General features: G+C 41.9%; 1 protein-coding gene across 2 annotated transcripts in view; it reads right to left on the bottom strand.

Annotated features, from left to right (window-relative positions):
- Window positions 1-21,933, bottom strand: part of usp24 (ubiquitin specific peptidase 24) — a 117,074-nt gene that overhangs the window by 84,531 nt on the left and 10,610 nt on the right. Inside the window, exons 2-24 of one of the 2 annotated variants that reach the window (XM_074667358.1) lie at window positions 18,684-18,852; window positions 18,501-18,568; window positions 18,267-18,410; window positions 10,896-11,021; window positions 10,429-10,464; window positions 10,270-10,335; window positions 10,039-10,104; window positions 9,682-9,756; window positions 7,302-7,460; window positions 7,098-7,212; window positions 6,906-7,009; window positions 6,646-6,753; window positions 6,442-6,537; window positions 6,175-6,336; window positions 4,335-4,442; window positions 3,995-4,144; window positions 3,433-3,564; window positions 2,119-2,230; window positions 1,690-1,766; window positions 1,444-1,584; window positions 1,298-1,351; window positions 1,081-1,214; window positions 880-946 (exon numbers count right to left, since the gene is read on the bottom strand). In XM_074667358.1, coding sequence (XP_074523459.1) covers window positions 880-946; window positions 1,081-1,214; window positions 1,298-1,351; window positions 1,444-1,584; window positions 1,690-1,766; window positions 2,119-2,230; window positions 3,433-3,564; window positions 3,995-4,144; window positions 4,335-4,442; window positions 6,175-6,336; window positions 6,442-6,537; window positions 6,646-6,753; window positions 6,906-7,009; window positions 7,098-7,212; window positions 7,302-7,460; window positions 9,682-9,756; window positions 10,039-10,104; window positions 10,270-10,335; window positions 10,429-10,464; window positions 10,896-11,021; window positions 18,267-18,410; window positions 18,501-18,568; window positions 18,684-18,852 — 2,469 coding nt within the window. The remainder of the gene's footprint in view (window positions 1-879; window positions 947-1,080; window positions 1,215-1,297; window positions 1,352-1,443; window positions 1,585-1,689; window positions 1,767-2,118; window positions 2,231-3,432; window positions 3,565-3,994; window positions 4,145-4,334; window positions 4,443-6,174; window positions 6,337-6,441; window positions 6,538-6,645; window positions 6,754-6,905; window positions 7,010-7,097; window positions 7,213-7,301; window positions 7,461-9,681; window positions 9,757-10,038; window positions 10,105-10,269; window positions 10,336-10,428; window positions 10,465-10,895; window positions 11,022-18,266; window positions 18,411-18,500; window positions 18,569-18,683; window positions 18,853-21,933) is intronic. The other variant, XM_074667359.1, reaches the window with a different exon arrangement.

Below are 21,933 nucleotides of genomic sequence, written 5' to 3'. Positions count from 1 at the left end.
ACAGCAAGAACATAACTGCATGAAGCTAACAATATACTAGGCGGGCACACTGTATGACCCAGCTGGAGAAGTGTGACAAAGTGCTGTAACTTATGTGGCTGCAGATTTTTTTTTCTTTTGTAGAATAATGTGTCCATAACCAACCATAATTAATCACTGCAACAATATAGTTTAACATTCAACATATTCAAAAATCAGTGCTAGATACTGACTAAGGGCTGGTTCTGAGACCTACTGATTCATCCTATCCCTGAGGACAAAGAGCAGATGGGTCAGCTTAAGGGCCCAAGTGCTCCCTGAACAAATGAGTCTTCAGACATCTCTTAAAAGTAGAAAGGGACCCTGTGGATTGTAAAGTCAGGTAATTCATTCCACCATTTGGAAACAACAGAGTAGTAGAGTCTGGCTAGAGATTAAAAAGCAGAGAGTAGGCGAGAAAGAGACCTGGATGAGGGACCTCAAGTAGGCAGGAGCCGTTCTTGTCAATCAGTTAAAGCCAGCATGAGAATGAAAGGGCTTGCAGCAGTGGGTGTTTTGGTAAGAATTAGGGATGAAATAAAAGCTCCTGGCCAAAAATAAAGGATGTTACACATTCCACGCGTTGCAAAATGCTTTTCATTTTTTCTTTTTCCTATAGATTGAAATATGTCCAAACCATAGGCAAGTTGGCCCTAATCCAAGTAAGAGTGGTTTTTGCTTGTGTCATCACAGCATACTATTTTGGCCGAGTTGTTTCAGTGATACAAGTCTTCCGGCGGAAAACTGAAAATGTACTTTTGGGTCATTTTCAACCAAAAATGTCTGGTGGCCAAATTTTCGGTGCATCCCAAGTTAGAATAAGAAACTGATTCCAGATATGGAGTGAAGAAGAGGACCTACCTCTATGGTAATGACGTAGCGTTCAGCCAGTAGCAGCAGTCTTTCAATTATCACCAGCTTTGTGGACCTGGAGATAAAAAGGATTTTTTAGTGATGTTGAATGCTGTCCTCTGTCCTTTGTTTGAAGTTGAGTTAGTGACACCTTAGAGCACTAACACTTTTTCTCTGGTATGTTTTAAATTTCAGTTACTATGTTCTTACCCAAACCCCCCTCGGTACCTGGAAGGTGATTGTACAGACGTGGCCACAGTTGGCATTGCTGTGGCTGTCAGCATCTTGGTTGCCCTGGTAACAGCGTGTGTCAGAGTTGGACCCCCAAGGGATGAGCTTGCTGCCTGGAAAAAGAACACAGAAACAGTTCCCAGGTGTGTCTTTAAAATGAATGCCTTCTGTCTGTTTCCAGTTTGACACTTCTTACCTCCAGGCGCTTGTAACAATCAGCAATAAACTTCTTATGCAAGGACACAGAATCCTGTGAGGAAGGACAGCAACATCAACACACTTCATTTAGATACCAGGTCAATATGTCTGTAAAGAAGATGGTCAAAGTGGATTTCTCCAAACCTTCTTCATTTTGGGGTTGAGGTTGGTGTAACTGTATGTAATAATGAGCTGGATTGCTTCGTTGGCAATCTCTTCATCAGGGGTTTCCATGGCGATACGCCAGATAAAATCCATCCCAGCTAGGTCGAGGCGCTCCACACACTGAAATCAGACCATAGGACATTAAAAACTGACATAAACTCACTATGTTAAACTGTTCGACTGTTTCTCAGTTTATTAAAAAACAAACTGAGGGTGAGGACTGACCAGCTGAGTCCCCTGACGTTTGAGACGATGGTCACACAGATTCACGTTTTCAAAGAACGTCTTGAACAGATTAAAACCTGGAAGGTAAAACATGTCGGCTGATGTTTCACATTTAAAACAGTTAAAATAATAAACACTGCAATACTGTTAGGGATGTTAAACAGTGTATACATAAATAATTCAAACTATGATGCACTGAGCTGTAATACTGTTGACTCTGATGCAGTGGATGGTCATACTGTAAACTATGATACTGAAAACTGTTAATACTGATGACGTAAAATTTGACACTGTAGAATGTAATAATGCAAACTGTAATCATGTTAACTGCAATAATTTGAGCTATTATACTATAGGGCCATACTGTAAAGCATAGATGTTTAATACCATATGCTGCAGTGTTGAATAGAATTGATTTCTCAGTTTTACCGTTCATGGTGATCTCATAAGGCTCCAGTTTAAGGATTTTCTCCTTGAACAGCTGCTGCTGAATGTCACTCTCCAGGTCATGCTGTCCTTTGGTGAACCATTCAAAACACATCTACACAGACACAACACAGTACCTCAATTTAATCAGTCTCTGTACCTGTATATCAGTCCCCAGCTCACCAGAGATGGGGACTCGAGTTTGCGACTTTAACTCGAGTTGCGCTTAAGTCACAAACAAGGACTTTAGATTTCACTTGGACTGGTGCTCAAAAGACTTTAGACTCGACTCTGACTCCTGTTTTGGGACTTGTGGACAATCATTTTGTTACCTTTTTTGGTATATTAATAGCAAAGAAACTCAGACAAACATAATGTGATTCCTTTCTTTTTTCATGGTAACCATGGTGACCACTTTACGCATTGGGTGTGCACCTTGTGGCATCACGTGGTATCACTTTTATATCTTATTACAACAATGGCAGCCGGCAGCAGACCTACAGCTGCTGCTGTACCATTTGTCATTACATTTGGTTATAAAAACTTCAAACAGGACGGAACCAATAAAAGGAGCACTGACTGCAAAGTCTGCAGGATCTAGATCAAAGATGCTGATTCCACCACATCAAAATTTTATCAGGCACCTGGAAACTTACCCGGACAGGTCAGTCACATTAGTGCATAAGGATGGTTGGCTCAGCATTAACTACATAACGTTCACTTAGCTTTCTACTAGCTTTGTAACTGAATATTTGCATAGATGAGTGAACGTTTGCTTGTCACAATAGTTCACATTTTGAGGTGCATTGACATGACAGATGGGTAATGTTAATCAGCCATCTTAAAGGAAAGCATTCATTGTGTGTTTTCTTCATATTGCAATGTCCCGTTTAAACTGGTCATATAACAAACAGCTAGTCAGTACTGATGCTGTATGCTAATAGATAGAAGTGATAATAAAACAGTAAAAGCTTTGAATGCTTTTCATAGGTATAGCTGTGCAGTATTTTTTGATGACCGCATAGCAAAAAATGACAAAAGCTCATAAGACTTGATACATGACTTAGACCCGTGACTGAAGACTTTAGGGTTAACCAAGTCTCACCCCACAAAGACTTAAGACTTAACTCCCACTTGCAAAAAAAGACTTGTGAAGATCTCTGCTACTCACACTCCCTCACAAATAGAAAAGCAAACATCTTTAATTTTGAAAACCAAGTAATGTCAGTGTAATTTATGTTTAGATATTTAAATAATTTCTATTTTTGTACGTACAACAAGTATACAATGCCTGTGTGTGTATGAGTTTGTTGGTACCTCTCGGTCCAGCTCGCAAACATCAGGCCCTGACACCAGACAATCCCACAGCTCCTTGGCTCTATTCCACACCAGGTACAGGCTGGCCTCCTGCAGGAAGAAGGCCAGGAAGCGCAAGTGGCTGTCCAGGTACTGTACACAGAAATCCGAGTTACATGTATGAGTCATGTTGGCATACTTCCTGACTCACTTTGTTGTTGCAGCTGATTGTGAGGGGAATAAGAGCCAGTGATAAAAAAGAGGAGAGTACTGCTGTTTCTGACTGTGTGTAACAAAGCTCTATGTATTGAGCAGGTTTGACTATTTCAGCTCATGTTGGACCTCCACGAGACACTCGCCCCATTAGCCTTGATTTATGAAAATATTCCCTCGAACAGTCCTAAAATCCTATCTGCTTAAAGAGGTGCTATGAGCACAATGAACTGCGAACTCTGAATATCCTCTCTGTAGCCGATGGTCTCACTAAACCTTCCAAAATAGGTTAATTTCTTTTTTAATGTTACACTCCCAATTTCTATTTTTAAATGTGTTTCTGATATAAAGGATTAACCTATGAATCTACCTCCTGGTAGGTGTATCGTCCGTCCACCATTGTGGAGCCTAAGAGGCCATTATTCCCTGCCGCCATCACAGCAAGCCGGTGGCAGCACACAAGAGAACCAGTGATCAGTTTGACAATCTCAAAGTTCTTCTTCAGGTCCTGGATGATGCTCTGTGAGGAAGAGGAGGCAGAGGAGGAGGAGACTGGTACTGTAACAACACTGTACTCCCACTGCATACTGATCCTTAAATTAGATAAGTGTGTGTGTGTGTGTGTGTGTGTGTGTGTGTGTGTGTGTGTGTGTGTGTGTGTGTGTGTGTGTGTGTGTGTGTGTGTGTGTGTGTGTGTGTGTGTGTGTTACCTTGTCCTGTTTCTGATATGTCTGCTTGATAAAAGAGCGAGTGATCTCATGTAGCTGACGGAGAGCAGGAACAACCCAGACAGACTGAGGACTGCTGGGCTGAGAGGCCTAAGACAGAGACAGACACACAGGCGCACACACACACACACACACGCACGCACGCACGCACGCACGCACGCACGCGCGCACGCACACACACACACACACACACACACACACACACACACAATTACAGAGATACAAAGGGTAAGAACTGCCATCAAAGCAGAATGCGCACACAAACACAACCACTACAAAAGCAGAGTCTGTGTGGGATTTGGAGAAATCTGATTTTGGGCTTAAAGAAGAGAAGATAAAGCTGATTTTCTTAGATTTTCTGTTTTTGTACCTTTAATTTGAGCAAGTCAGGGATTATCAGAGTCAAGGACCTAAAACATTGAATCAGTAGTGTTTTACAATTTGCTCCTGTTCATCCGAGGCTCTGATTCAATCTGTATTATAATTAAAGACATGCTCCTATTTCACCCAAGTGGGCACTCAGAGACAAGATTATTGGGCCTTAGACTAATCATACATCAGTCATTAGACTGATCCCATAGATCACCAGTCATTAGAGTGATCTAGGACTCATTGATACATAAGTGTATTAAGGACTAAATTCAAATGAAAATAGATACATTAAAGTGAAAATGAATACAAGACCGTGCATTTTTATTTAAAAAATACGGGTGCAATATTCAAGTCGAAATTAAAATTAATGTCAACGAACAGCAGCTCCGCCTCCAACCCCTCCTACAGACAGTCAGGGAATGATTTATTTACTGAACATAAACATAAACAGAACGGTTGGGGAAATGATTGTTTTGGCAGCTTTCAGTAGGTAAACTGTAGCTTTATCCCATTAGATTCTCAGCTCATTGGCTTCTTAGTCACCACTGTTCCACCACTGCTGTTCTTGGTATGACCACAAGCAGAACTAAATGTTCGGCTGAGTTTAAGCTTGTTAAATTCTGATTCACGGGCAGAGCTGCAGGGAGTACTGAACAATTTGGTGAACAAATCACACTAAGCTAGTTCTGACGATTCAGTCGGAGGGTCTTTGTATTATTCTAATGTAGTTGTGGGTTGATTGCAGTGTTGTTGAGGTACAACCAAGGAGTCCATTTCAATTTCATTTTTATGTTGTTCTATAGGCATGTCATATATTGTGCTTGTAAAGGTTGATAATTAAATTTGTAATTTCTTTATTGGATTTTCATTTCCATGTTTGCATTTTGATTTGAAATATGTTCAGTATTTAGCTGACCATGTTTTGGAAATTAAAATGGAAACACCTTTTTAATTTTATTTCAGTTTCATTTTTTTCACCCATAATTTGAATATTGTTACATGAAGTGCTGTCTTAAAGATAAAAATTATAGATGGATATTTGACATTTATTTTTGATCATGACTGAAATAATGCACCTGTAATGTCGAAATGAAAAAGTATGTCCTATTTTGCATCTTCATTTTTATGTTTACATTTTTTTATTGAATTTTGTCCTCAGTCCCATTTTACTCACTGCAGGTGTAAGTTGCTTTGCTCAACAACTGACGTATTAATGGTGAACAGAGGGTTCAGTCAAAGGTAAAGTCAGTGGGATTCCCCCCCCCCCCCCCAAAAAAAAAAACCTCAACTTTTACAGGTATTATCCTTCTTACTCATCTCTATATATCCATGTGTGTCAGTGTCTGTGTCCGCCTCGAACCCCCTCCTATGTTGACATTTTGGTTGTATTAGGACTTTTCTGGGCAGAGAGGAAGCGTGGTTACATCAGCCAATCTATCATCTGTCTAACCTTCTTGATGTCTTCGATACATTTGATGATGTAACTGCGTTTCACCGTCTCCTTCACAGCAAAGGCGTCACTCAGGATCCCCAGGTGCTCCTCTAAGGCCTGCTGGACCAGGCTGGTGGGCAGGGTAGGCAGGTGAGCCAGCTCCCAGAGCACCTCCAGCACCTGGGTACAGTTATGCACTGTTACACATGCACGCACACATAGATTACCTCAGACACTGTGGTCTTCCTGCTGTGTTTTCTCTCAATGATTCAGATGCAGACTGACCTTCCCTGCAGTGGCTTCAGAGCGAGCTTCTCTGCCAATCCTCCCGATCAAACTAAGCAGCTTCTGCCTCACACGGTCGCTTTCCACCTCCCAGCTCTACCCAGCATGAAACACACACACACACACACACACACACACACACACATTAATTCCAAACATACACAACCCTATACTTTTTTTTGGACTATCAGAGAGATAGCTTACCTTCTGGATGAGGATGAAGAGGTGTGTGAGCTGATCAAAGCTGAATTTTACAGCAGCAGCAGCAATGATTGTATGAATGTTTTCGATCACAGTTGATGATTGGCCAGCCTGACGAGAACAAACTTTTATTTAACTCAAACCATAATTGGATCAGTGACTGACTGAAAATCTGTGAAATATAGACCTTATAAAATACACATTTTAGCTTTAAAGAGATGAAATCATAGCAAACATGCTCATGAATGAAACACTGCGCTCACTTGTATTCTCCAGATTTTAGAGAGTTCATCCAGAGATAGTTTGCTCCCCAGCAGCTCAATGATTCCCTTTATCTTCTCACAGTACTGAGCCTGGTCAATGTTACCTGCAGCATGAAGACACAGCGACTGACTGATCTGATCCACTTCAGACCCACTATTCACTGACTCCAGGTCTTCCCCTCCAGTGCTTACCCTCCAGTGCTATTGACAGGACTGAGTTCTCCACCAACCAGTCCAACAGTTTATCCGTGTCGATGGCGTTTTTCACTGTCTTTGACACTGTGCTCTCCTCGATTAATTTTGTCACCTGGGAGAGGAGAGAAATACCAGAGTGTGGGATGATATAAAAAGGTCAGGGCAAGAAATCAAAGCTTTCCTCTGTGCATCAGAGCTGACCTCTTTCAGCGAGTTCATCTTGGTGGAGAAGTGGGGGGTTTTCAGCATGCGCAGCAGCGTGTCCAGTCTTAGGTCATCTACCACAGCCACCAGCTCTCTCTGAAATCTCATACACAGCAGCTTGATGGCTGACAACAGGTCAGGGATGCTCACCAGACGCTGAGGAAGGAAGAAGAACTTTGGATCAATGTTCACAAAATCAGTTTAAAAACTGAAGTCCTCTCCTCCTTTACTGAACTAATGTATTAGACCGTTCATTCGACAGTAACACTGCCCGCCTCACTCTCATGAAACATGGATGGAAAATGTTGAATCTGAAGATGAAAAAGTGATTTCGAAATTTTTGCAAAGGTATTAAAAATAAAAAACATCACATGTAGAGAGGTATTCACAGCCTGCTTGAAACTTGATATGGTAAACATGCTGGTGTTTCAGTGGAAACCTGGAGTAAAAAAATGGGTCACGGACTGAGGTGACAGGAATAGAAGGCTGAGAGGAAGATGACATGCCATAGCTGTTACAATTCAGGCTCACATCTACAATCACTCAAGATACACAGCCTGATCCATTAGAGCTGTGCTGTTCAAGCACCTTTCTTGCACTTCATCAGCAGTGGTTTATTGAAGACTCTGTGCATTGCTTTTATTTATGTACTCATTTTTTAAAGAGATGCAAGTTGTTTTCTTCCAAGGAAATATTTTAAGTTCTTTTTGTTGTTTATGCATGGTATTTTTCTCTGTTGGCTGCACTGTTAGCTTGCATATTAATTCAAAACTAAAATGTGAGTTTTTTTTTAAGTATTTCTTACAAGACATGAAGTTTTTTCTATTTACACATGGCAATGTTGTTATTTGCAAAAGATGCAACATATTCTCCCCTGTAATCAATTTTTTACTAAGTGCACTTAAACTTATAATTTTGCTTTGAAACTTACCTTTTTCTAAAGTTATTTCTTTTGCTTGCAAGAAATAAAAGTTGTTTTATTTCTCCTTTTCTGAGATTTTTTTTCACCCAAAACATTTCCATTTTAGCTGATGTGTGTTTTCAATCCCATTGCGACAGTAAATTACCCTTCATTTTTCGACCAAGCATGTTCATTTCAGTTACTTGATTTAAAATTACACAAATATTTACAGATAAACTGAGCTGAGAGTGGAGTAACCCTGCATGAACTGAATCTAGGTAGAAGGTTCATCAGTTAATCCTGTTTTGAAATTTTGCCATAATCCCCCAGCCCTAACCTGTGGGTACAGCAGAGCATGAAGACGGAGCTGAGCTGCTGAATTTTAAAAAGAGAGCAAAGTGGGATTATTTTCTTTTATGAATGGGGAAGCAGAGCGGGGTGCCGCCCTGCTCAATTTGCACTCGTTTACGCTCACGACAAGAGTCCAATGCATGCCCAATCCTGGGCCCAAATCTATTTAAGTACAGTATTGGAGAACAAATATCTTATTACCTCCCACCTATTTGGGTTCGAAGTAAATTATGCACGCACATATTTTTGGAGCAAGTGTGGAACAGAGACACAATCTCGGATGAGCGCTGAGCAGTAATGAGCGGAGTGGCATGGTGGGACAGCGAGGTGGCTGTACTTCCGTTGTGCTGTGGCTTTTTGCAAATCGTCAGCCACTTTATGTGGGACCTCATGCCAAGAGATAAGCACCTTTCCATATCGTGATCAGTGGAAACAGGCTGCACCTGAGCCTTATTTTAAGCTTTGTGGCAAAGGCTGTGACTACATATGGTAATTTGATTTCTTAGTCGTTTTCTTTTAAAAAAGCCCTGTTTTCATGTTGTCATTATGTAGAGGGAAAAATTAAGTTATTCATTTCAGCATGGAGCTGTAACTTAAACAATAGATAGGATAGAATAGAATAGAATAGAATAGAATAGAATAGAATAGAATAGAAAAGACTACTTTTCATTTATCCCCCATGGGGGAATTTTTTTGGTCACAGCAACTCACAAAACAAGGTGCAATAATGCAGTAGCAATAACAAATAGAATAATAATAAGAATATAAAATCAGAATATAAAGAAATGTAGAAAAGTAGAAAAATATTACTATTTACATATTTACATAGGAACAAGGTTAGTACAAAGATCAATGTACAGTAAGTACTGAGATGATGTGCAAAAGGCCAGAATTTTCTTAATGCTGGATGGCATAGGGTGGGAGTTCAGGTTTGATATAATGCGTTATAGAGTCTTATTGCAGTATAGAATGTGAAAAAAGTAAAGCTCTTTGCATACTTTCAGGATTAACTGTTTATACTGTCTTATATATCAGGTCAATGACCTGGAATATAAAGGCTGCTCTGTGTCAAACTGTTTTTATATGTGCAACTCTTCTCTACCAAGAGAGAAACTAAATCTCCACCTTATCTTTGAGGTCCTTCTCCTCCAGGTTCTGCACATATGTGATCATCTTATGGATGACAGGATCGAGCATGGGCTGAAATCATAGAAGACACAACAAAAAGATTGATAAAAAGTCAACAAGAGACTGTACAGATCACTGAGGGAAGAATAAGTCATACAGCAAAAGCCAATCAGAAAACACAGAGCAGAACAAAGCATCTGGCTCATGGGGAAAAGACTTCACTGCACTACCAAGAGACAGAAACTGAAGATCAGCAACAGTCTGAGGACAAAGGGAGGGACAAAGGGAGGGACAAAGGAAACGCCAAGGAACAGCTATCCACTCTATTTGTAACTCTGTATGAGTGTGTCTCACCTGGACAAGGCTGGAGTTCAGGTACTCTGCACTAACACCCAGAGGCTGGACCAGAGCTGACACACTCTGTGAGAAAGAGACAGAAAGAGTATGTTTCATGTAATGTACTTGATGTTGGTCATGTTTTGGTTATATTATTTCTCTCATTTCCCTTTATTCCCATGTGGGGGGTAAGGGACTGTGTGTGTGTGTGTATGTGTGTCTGTGTGTGTGTTTTTAACTGTCACTCACAGCGATCTCGATTTCACCTGCGTTCAGTTTTGTCTGGATAGCTGTAAATCCTCCCAGCTCCCCAAACTTCACAAACAAAAGAACAAAAGCAGTGTTCAAAGGAAAGCAGCATTTTTGAAACCACATAACATACAGGAAGAAATCCAGTTTTATACTTACTCTATTCACCAAATCCACCAGCCAACCATGTGGCTCCTGAAACACACACTCATCTGTTAGAGCATATCTATACAGCGCGCGCGCGCACACACACACACACACACACACACACACAAATACCAAACACACACACACACACACACACACACACACACGGGCACGTCGACGATAACACATGATGGTCTGTCACAGCTGTCTTGTCAGCTGTTGTATGTGAGTGTCATGTTCTGCTGAGCAGTTACACAACATGGATATAAACAGACTGTTTACCTGACCTGAACATGATCATAGATGGTAAACAAAGTTAACACAGGACTCTATGTGTGCGTGTGTGTGTGTGTGTGTGTGTGTGTGTGTGTGTGTGTGTGTGTGTGTATGTGTGTGTGTGTGTGTGTGTGTGTGTGTGTGTGTGTGTGTGTGTGTGTGTGTGTGTGTGTGTGTGTGTGCAGAGAAGGTGAGCATCTTACTTTCTGATAGGTGTTACTGGGAGACACAGCAAACATGTTGGCTTCATCTCCAAAAACCTCAGCCCAGTTTCTCTGACAGACCTTCATCCTATTCTTAAAGTGATACTCATTGTCAGGGTTAAAGGCCTGAGGGAAAGAGGGAGAGAGAAGACACATGGACTCATTTCATTCATTGGAAACAACAATGAAGACAAGGTGACAGGTTCAGTTCTCAGCAGGAAGCTAATGGCTCACTTCAAGTTAAAACAGAAGGAAGTGAAAGCCAAAAACAAACACCACACCACACCTCAACATTTAGATAATATCTTTATATAATAAGGATACTAAGATCCTCTCTGAGGGATTTAGTTTATAGGGGTACAGCAAGCCAAACATCTGTATGAACAAGACAGCCTCTGAAATGAAGAAGCAGCAACTGGTGTTCATTTTAACATGGCTAAGAACACCAGTAACATCCTGCAAGTACAAAACAGTCATCATCCTCAGTCTTTTGAAAGTAAAATCCCTAAGAAGGAACTTTGTTTTATAGAGAAAAAAATTCTCTAAGAGCTATATTTAGTGCAGGGGTCTCACACTGAAATCACCTGAGGGCCACTGAGCATCAAATGCTGTCACGAGGGGGCCGCTTCAGGTGCTCCACAAAAAATGAAAATGAAAATTCAACTGTTGAACAGTTGTACTTCTCAACAAAAGTTATTTTACAATCGTATTTGGCTTTTCTTGCTGAATGCTGCGGGACACCTGAGAGCTCTTCTTCTCAGACAGCTAAGTCACACTGTCTCTGAGGAAGGTGGTAGTTTGAAACCCTCAGCATGTCTTGAAGATGCTCATCACTAAGTCTGGACCTGTTCTTTGACTGGCCTCCTTTCTTGCTCACTGGAATACATGTTGTTGTGTTGACAGCTCTTTCTTTAGCTGTGCAGCTTGTCGTGTCTGCTCATCTCCCTGATACTTTGCAGACTGCTCCACAGGTTTACTTTATTAATTCTGCACTGGTTCTCCTCTATGGAGGTATAACTGAGCCAACAGGGATTAAAATATGAATTTCTAGCACTGTTTTTATCAGCATTGAAATCAGACTTAGAATTCTGAAAACCATTGCATTTCAAGCACTGATTCATTACATAATTCAACAGCTCCAAAAAATTCACAAAAAAAAAAAAAAAAAGCGAAAAAAAAAATCAATGTAAAAAAAGTGTCTCAAAATTTGTCGTCAAAAAATTCAGTGTCAACATCCAGGTAACCAAGGAGAAGCAGTCAATCCCAGTTCAGATAACATCTGCATTAGCGGGAGGATGCTTACATCTTTTTTTTTTCTATTAAGGTAATTTGGTAACACTAGCTAGCCTAAGCTAGAAGACTTGCTTTTGTGCTTAAAGTTAAGTGCTTCAGGTCAATCATACTTTAAAGAAAGTTTTATCATGCGTATATATACCTCGCACTTCATGTGTTTTTACTTTTATTAAAGAATAGGGTAAAAACAAGGCTACAAGAGACTCAGAGAGCCCACTAATACATTACTCTCTGACAAGAGATTCCTATTCAATAGATTAAACATGTTATAGAGAGACCGATGGTTGTAACACTTTTTGCTTCAGCACCTCTGACTCACTGAACTTTTGAGTCGGACTTCTCAAACTTGTGTTTGTTTACTGTAAATTGCACCAATTCAAACCCCTGCAAGAATATCACAGACCTCCCCAGGTGATGTCAAATACATGGTGGTCCTTTGTCACAACCTACAACGCTACTGGGGTAAAATGTAACAATTAGACAAAAAATACAAAAACAGGGATCACGTGCCTCAAAGAAAAAAAAAAAGGTTTATTGAAAGAGACAATCCAGAACAATGTCTCTCTCTGTGACTGGCCATAACTCACTTACTGTTTCACTCAAGAGTTAATCCTTAACAGTATGCAGTGGCAGACTGGGACTGAAAAACCGCCCGGGACTTTGACTCGGCCCAGCTCACAACAACAGGACACGCAGGTAGACCGGCACGCACGCACCATGCACGCACGAACGCACGCACGCAACCTTACAGCATCGGCTATCAGCAGACCGGCAGCATTGGCCGTCGGCACACCACAAAATTCATGCCTCCCTGCATAAGTCAGTGCCCTGGTCTGGGCAACCCAGTCTATAATGTCTGCCCCTGCTTGTCAGCACGTACCTCATTGCAAGTACTTTACATTGCTCTGCTCATCAGCGGATGGATTTCAAATTCAATAATTTATTGTCATTGACACAAGGAACAACAAAATTACATTTAGAGCATCAAACACTCAGTGGCATGGCTGTGATGTAATTACAAGTGCATTGGAATGTAAACAAAATAATGAGGTAAGCAATAGACATATAAACACAACAACACAACAAAAGGTAGAGTATTCATGAGTGGAAATCAGAACAGTAGCATGGTGTAGATGGTTGTTTACTGCAACAATGCAAGTCCAGTACACAGTTATGGTTAATGTGAGGTAGTGGATGATGGAGGGGGGAGAGGGGGACAGTGTTCATTTAAAAGTCTGATGGCCTGGGGGAAGAGGCTGATAGCCATTCTGCTGGTTCTAGCAGGGAGTGACCTGTACCTCCAGCCAGAAAGCAGCAGTTGGAACAAACGGTGTGCTAGGTGGAATTGGTCTCTTATAATGTTACGAGAGCGACGCAGGCACCGAGAGGTGAACACAGTGGAGATCTCTGGGAGAGGTGACCCAATGACTTTTCCTGCCGTTCTCACTACTCTCTGGATCGCCTGCTTCTATGCCTTAGTGCAGTTGAGAACCACACTAGCGGACCATATGTCAGCACACTTTAAATGGCACAGTTGTAAAAATTTGTCATGAGCTTCTGGGGGAATTTAAGTCTCTTCAGCTTCCTCAGGTAGAAGAGACGCTGCTGTGCTTTTTCTTCAGCAGAGGTGATGTTACAGCCCCAGGACAACTCCTCCCTCACAGTCAAGCCCAAATATTTGAAGGAGGTCACCCTCTCCACTGGCTCTCCATCGATTGCCAATGGGGCATGATTTGATGATTTGCGGAAGTCCACAATCAGTTCTTTGGTTTTCTTAATGTTCAGGGCCAGGTTGTGTTTTTTACACCATCCCGCCAAATGTATGCTGAATGGAGAGTTCAGTTGGTAGAATAGAAGGAGAAAGACGGGACTCAGCTTTCCCCCAGGTAAAAGACAAACAACTACTCGAGCATGCACACTCACCAGCCACATTATTAGGCACACCTGTCCAACTGCTTGTTAAAACACAAATTTCTAATCAGCCAATCACATGGCAGCAACTCATGCATTTAGGTGGACATGGTCAAGATGATCTGCTGCACTTCAAACCCAACATCAGAATGAGGAAGAAAGGTGGTTTAAGTGACTTTGAATATGGCACGGTTGTTGGTGCCAGACGGGCTGGTCTGAGTATTTCAGAAACTGCTGATCTCCTGGGATTTTCACGCACAACCATCTCTAGGGTTTATAGAGAATGGTCTGAAAAAGAGAAAACAACCAGAAAGCAGCAGTCCTGTGGGCCAAAATGCCGCGTTGATGCCAGAGGTCCGAGGACCATGGCCAGACTAGTTCAAGCTGATAGAAAGGCAACAGTAACTCAACGAGTCTGGCTGGAGGTGGTGGTGTAATGGTGTGGGTGATATTTCCTTGGCACACTTTGGGCCCCTTAGTACCAACTGAGCATCATTACAATGTCACAGTCTACCTGAGTATTGTTGCTTACCCTGTCCATTCCTTTATGACCACAGTGTACTCATCTTCTGATGTCTACTTCCAGCAGGATAACGCTCCATGTCAGGAAGGTGGAATCATCTCAGACTGGTTTCTTGAACATAACGAGTTTACTGTACTCAAATGGCCTCCACAGTCACCAGATCTCAATCCAGTAGAGCACCTTTGGGATGTGGTGGATTGGGAGATTGGCATCATGGATGTGCAGCCAACAAATCTGCAGCAACTGCGTGATGCTATCATGTCAACAAGGACCAAATATTCTGAGGAACATTTCCAGTACCTTGTTGAATTTATGCCACAAAGGATTAAAGCAGTTCTGAAGGCAAAAGGGGGTCCAACCCCGTACTAGCAAGGTGTGCCTAATGAAGTGGCCAGTGAGTGTATGTCCAAGCAGCACCGCTGTGGTCAATCGCCCATCGTCATCCAGTCTCCCTCCCCGTAGTCTGTTTTCACAAATCATGAACAAGCCGTATCACCAAAATGAGGGAATGTTCTTCGGTAGAGTGAGGGTGTTCAAATCCTTAATAACCTGCAGGTGAAACCAAAGAGGTCTTGGCTTCGCAAATGATTCAAAGATCTTAATCAAACTCCTGAAAAGTGAAAGACAGAAAACAGAGTGCTAAAGGAAAGGGGTTTGAACATTTACTAATAAGTTACTGATAGTTTATATTAAACTCCTTGGGCTGTTGACAGGAACATGTGTCTATCAAGGTGCTGGTTGTCAAAGACACACAGGTACATTTTTATGACATTCTAGTTTCTGCGTCATTCGATAGCACGTCACTCAACGGTAACCGGAAGTAAAAATGCAACCAGATTTTCAACTAGATATACAGACCTGATCAAAATCTTAAGACCAGACCAGAAAAATTGCTAGAATATGCATTTTGCACATTTAGACCTTAGTTAGGGTTTTAAGAAGAGCTACAACATGCAAAAGCAAGAAGGGAGAGTGCAACAAAAAACATTTGGAACTTGTAAGTAAAAAAAAAAAAAAAAAAAACTGAAACAGGTTGTTTGATCAAAAGTTTGAGCCTATAGGCTATGAAAGCCAAACTGTGCACAAAATTGTCATTTTCTGTCAGACAATCACACGGTCATGCTCGCCTGATGGCTGAAGCTAAGAAGCTGTCTCTTCTTGAACCTGGTCAGATCGTCTAGCTGCATAAGCCAGGCCCCTCGCAGCGTGCCATTGCTGCCTGGGTTGGACACAGTAAGACAGTCCTACATTTTTTTGAAAGATCCTGAGTATTATGGAACAAAAAAGAATATTACATCACCCTGTAAATTAGGGCTGGACAATTAAGATAAGATAAGATAAGATAAGATATACTTTATTGATCCCCGGAGGGAAATTCAAGTAGTTCGGGCTCTCTTCCAAGCAAAGAATTGTACACTCTGATGGCTGCAGGGAGGAACGATCTTCGGTACCTCTCGGTCCTGCAGCGCACAGAGGTAAGACGTCCCCTGCTGCTGATTCTCTGGACTATGATGGTGTGAAGTGGGTGATCAGAGTGACGGATGATGGCCTCCACTTTCTTCTGTGTATACCTTTCCACCACAGCCTCCGCTGAGTCCAAACTGGATCCAACCACAGAACTAGCTCTCTTCACCAGTTTTTCCAGTCGCCTCTTGTCCTTCTGCTTCAAACTATTTCCCCAGCAGACTGCACCATAAAACAAAGCACTGGCTACCACAGACTGATAAAACATCTGCAGCAGCTTTCCACAGACGTCAATTGATCTGAGCTTCCTTAAGAAAAAGAGACAGCTCTGCCCCTTCTTAAAGACTGCATCTGTATTAAGGGACCAGTCCAACTTGTTGTCCAGATGTACACCAAGATATTTGTAGGATGGCACCACGTCCACGTCCACCCCATGGATGTTAACTGGCTGATGGCAGAGCCCAGACTTTCGGAAATCCACAATCATTTCCTTTGTTTTTGAGGTGTTCAGTAGGAGACAATTTCTATGACTCCAGTCACAGAAAGCTTTTATCAGATCCCTGTATTCAGATTCCTGTCCATTTTGGATACACTCAATCAATTGGATTTTAATCATGATTTCATTTTTGCCATCTGACAATCATAAAAACAATATAATCGGAGAAAAACAATTATAATATGCCACACAGTGTAGATGTATGTAAGTTCCTGTGCTTCATAGCTCTTCTGTGTTCCATGTGCAGCCACAGCGAGTGAGTGTGACTTATGTGTATCAATAATGCTGTATGTGCCACTTGCTGGTTCTTTAAAGTTGTGTTTAAATCAGTACTGAAGTTTTTGAATAAATGAATAATTGTGTATATTAATTGTGATTTCAATATCACTTAAAATAATCGGGATTCTTCTTTTTACCATAATTGCCCAGCCCTACTGTATATGCTTCATATGAGACAGAATTTTTGATCGCTTTATGGGACTGTTCAATCCCCACACAATCCATGAAAAAAAATCTGACGGGAGAACCAATATCTAAGTTACTGCAAGTTGTGTCATTCAAGGATATGTTATTTTAGAGAAAGAGGGAACACCCCCTTACACACACACACACACACACCACACACACACACACACCTCATCGCCACGATGTTTACTGTAACTGGAAACATGTACCTGCTTTTCAAAAGTCTGAAGCCATGAGCTGGTGCGATCAAAACAACCAAAGCCAAACCCCTGTATGTTTCCTACTGTTTTACAGCACTTAGTGGAAAACGCTGTCACTGTGTCACCATCACACATTTGAGAGAGCTGACCCACTGATTACTTTGATCATTAGTTTACAAAAGAAAGATATGAAGTCAGATTCAAAAGACCTTTGAGTTTGAAAGTCCAAAGTCACTGCTGGATCTTGGACAGGCACCACCTTTACAGACTGTTACAGCTGTACAGTGACATCACACTGAGAAAGAGGCATGGACGGATGCTGTTACCTTTATTGTGGATGAACATTGCATCTTAATATCTTTTCCTGAATATCACATGACTGGGATACAATTCTGAAAAGCAAGCAGGCTAACCCGTATAGTAAAAATGTAAGAATTTTCAGAGTGTAAACCTAACACAGCATTTACACAGCATTATTGTAATGCATTTGTCAAATATGTTAGGCCTGTTAGCTGGTACAAAAAATGTAAGATGATGCAGATACATAATTAAAGAACCCTTTATCTTTGCACAGTTATTCTGTCAATTGGTTTACAGATGACATATTTTGGATTGGGTCACTGGCTTCTTCCCCCAAAAAAGTAGGTCACCTGAAAAAAGTTTGGGAAACACTGGTCTAAAGCATTTAAGCGTCATAAAAAGGACAAATTCTTGAGAGAAATCGAAACTTGTGTTCATCCCAAAAAAGGGAAGAGTTTAAACAAAAGATGTTTCTGACACATTAACTGATTTAAAAAGAAGGAAAGGGACCAGGCTGACGGTTTGTATTACAGGGGTTAAAGGTGTAAGAAATAATCATTCTCCCACTTCTGGGCCATACCTGAGAACCCTGTTTTAGAACCTGCTATGTGCATAGGACACAGCTCTCTGAGTATAACTGAATTTAAACATTTACACAGAAATTAATACACAGAACAACTGGGAGTAACAGTCAGATACTTTACAGACAGATGACCTACCATGGTGAGGACCCCCATCAGGTTTACAGGGACAGGGTCCTGCTTCACCCGCTCTGCCACCAGCTCCACCAGTAACATCAGCATGTTGTAGATTCCCTCATGGATCTCTGTGCCCCACTTATGCACAGCACTGCTGGTCAGTAGCTGGAAAACAACAGCACAGGAAATACATCTCAGCAAAGGATGCTGAAAGAATAAACCACTGCAGATCAAGAGAGGACACCCCCAGCTCACCTTCTTAAAGGCTTCAGGCATACAGCGATCCATGAACCGCTTACAGTTCTCATCAGCATCGGCAAGACCTGAGGCAAGACAGAGGAAGATTTCATGCACCTGTTATCTTGCTGATCATGACCAGGACCCCCACCACACACTCTTATACACAGACAGCCAGAGACAGACCAGAGATGTTCTCACCATGTCGAGCGAGGCAGGTGGACGCGATCAGACACTTCCCCAGAGACTCCTCCCTCTTGTATGGAATGGACCAATGATCAGTAAAGACACGACTCTCTAGCTCATACAGGTTGGTGGTGGGAAACTCCATACTGTCCCCAGAACAGTTCCCGTTCTCATCATTACTCCTCTGTCAAAACACACACACACACACACACACACACACACACACACACACACACACACACACACACACACACACACACACACACACACACACACACATATTACAACCCAACACTGACCAAGGGACCAGTGGGATTAGGGCTACTCTTACGATGATATTTACAATTAACCGATGAATTGGGGAAAAAAAGGATGAGAATGCATAATATTAAAATCCTCAAAACCAAATACACGTTGTTATTTTAGTTGATGACTATTGTTTGCTTGATGATATATAGGGGAACTATTCTAGAAAGCGCCGCCAGGTGGCTGCAAATTGTAGTAGCTCTGTCTTTACTTTTGTGATTTTTTTTGTAATATATACGTCTCTTTTTAATACATTAGCTGTCATTTTTGGTTTGCCCAAGAGGATTTCTGACGCTGGTTCAGAGGCTGTGCTACACGGGAGATTTTATGGATATTTTTTGGCTTTTTCAAGACTTGTTATGCTGGATCTTCATGGCAACGAGACTTGTTTACCACGGGGATCAACTGATAATGCTCTCCAAACTCAAGATCATCAGTGAAATATCACCTCAAATCCCAATGGAGTTGAAAAGAAAGAGAAGAGGATGCAGGGTAGGAGTGAGGCAGAGAGAAAAACGGTGGAGATTTAAACCGTTTCTTCCAACTGTCGTGATGGGTAATGTAAGATTGCTAGCTAACAAAATTGACGAGCTCCGGGTGCTAACCAGGTCTCAGAAAGAATACAGAGAATGCAGTATTATGTGCTTCACTGAGACGTGGTTGCATGAACACATCCCAGACTGTAATGCGTCTGTACACGGCTTCATGACGGTCCGTGCAGACCGCAACAAACAACTCAGTGGAAAGCTAAAGGGAGGTGGAATTGCAATGCTGGTTAACCAGCATTGGTGTCATCCTGGACGTGTCACTGTTAAAGAGAAGATCTGCACAAGAAACATTGAACTGCTAGCTGTGAGTTTTTGCCCATATTATTTACCCAGAGAGTTGACATGTTATTCTGGTAGTGGTTTCTATAATACTTGGTACCGCCCAGACACAGCCTGTGATGTTATTAACTCTGTAATTGCCAGGCTTCAAACACAACATCCAAACGCTTTTGTGGCGATCTCTGGTGATTTTAATAACATCTCCCTCTCTGCAACTCTACCAACATTCCACCAGTTAGTCAGCTGCTCCACCAGAGAAAACAAAACATTGGACTTATTCTATGCAAATATCAAAAATGCATACAGCGCCTTTGCCCTGCCACCTTTAGGACGATCTGACCATAATCTGGTTCTTCTCACCTCCTCCTTCAAGCCCATCGTTCACCAACAACCAATCATCAGAAAGACTATTAAAACCTGGTCTAATGAAGCTGAAGATGCTCTGAGGGTGTGACAGATTATATAAACTTCTGTGTGGACAGCATCATTCCTACAAGAACAGTGAGGTGCTTCCCCAATAACAAACCATGGATCACCAGTGACCAGTCAACACAAAAACAACTGAAAATACAAACGAAGAAGTGCAAGGAGGACTACAGGAAAAGGTTGGAAAGTCAGCTTCAGCAAAACAACATGAGGGATGTGTAGTCAGGAATGAAGAAGATCACTGGCTTCAAGATAAAGGGGGATCAAACTGACGGAGGTCTGGACAAAGCTAATGAACTGAACATGTTCTTCAATAGGTTCAGCTCACCTCCTGCCTCAAACCCAACAGGCCACACACCCTCCCTGAACCCACAGCTTTCCTGTCACTGCCCCACTCTGTCACCCTGCAGCTCAGTCAAGGACATGGATAAAGGCTCATCTCCATCCAATTCAGGACTTCCTGAAACCCCTGCTGTCCCCTCCTCCACTTTGTCTGTCTCCTGTAATCAAGTCAAGAAACAACTGGAGAAACTGAACCAGAACAAGGCAGTAGGTCCAGATGGTGTCAGTCCCAGAGTTCTCAAGACCTGCTCAAAACAGTTGTGTCCGATTCTTCAGCACCTGTTCAACACCAGCCTGAGTCTGAAAAGAATTCTGGTGCTGTGGAAAACATCCTGCCTTGTTCCAGTGCCTAAAAAACCACAACCTGAACCAAATGACTACAGACCAGTTGCCCTGACATCTCACATCATGAAAGTCCTGGAGAGACTCCTACTTGCTCACCTCAACAAGCAGGTGAACACCTTTCAAGACCCATTACAGTTTGCATATCGTTATGGGCTTGGGGTTGAAGACGCCATTATCTGCCTGCTTCAGAGAGCCCACTCTCATCTGGACCAGTCAGGCAGCACTTTGAGGGGCATGTTCTTTGATTTCTCAAGTGCCTTTAATACGATTCAGCCAGCTCTGCTTTGTGAGAAGCTCCATAGATTCCGGGTGGATACCTCCATAGCCACCTGGATTTATGACTACCTCACAAACAGACCACAGTTTGTGAGACTGAATAGTTGTGTGTCTGAGAAGGTGGTCAGCAGCACTGGAACACCACAAGGAACTGTACTTTCACCATTCCTTTTCACCTTGTACACCTCAGACTTCCAGTACAACTCTGAGTCATGTCATCAGCAGAAATACTCTGATGACTCCGCAGTTTTTGGATGTATCAGTGATGGACAGGAAGCAGAGTACAGAGAACTGGTTGGTCAGTTTGTAAAATGGTGTGGTAACAATCATCTCATCTTGAATACCAACAAAACAAAATAGATGATTGTTGACTTCAAGAGAAACAAGAATACACATAAATGTGTTTCCATCCTGGGAGAGGAGGTGGAGGAGGTGGAGGAGGTGGAGGAATACAAGTACCTTGGAGTTCAGCTGGACAATAGACTTGAGTGGAAATTAGGAGTGTAATGGTCCACCGATATACATTGATACATTGATTGGTTAAGCAATGATCCAATCACATCGATGGAAAGTCTAAACATCAATTAACATCGTGGTCTTTAATGTACGCCTTTATTTTGAAATCCCGAACACGCATGTCCGTCTCCGTCCAACCCCGAGTTGTTCTGAAGTTTCCTCTCAAGCCTCACGCACTCAGCATATGAGACACACATTTGAACCTTTTCACTCTCTGACACGCCACG

Source organism: Halichoeres trimaculatus, unplaced genomic scaffold (assembly GCF_033239565.1).
Source record: "Halichoeres trimaculatus isolate MK-OKI-2021-1 unplaced genomic scaffold, fHalTri1.1 fHalTri1_scaffold_4, whole genome shotgun sequence".
Lineage (NCBI taxonomy): Eukaryota > Metazoa > Chordata > Actinopteri > Labriformes > Labridae > Halichoeres > Halichoeres trimaculatus.
Note: the sequence above shows the minus strand (reverse complement) of the source record. Positions and strands in the feature narration are given on the sequence as shown.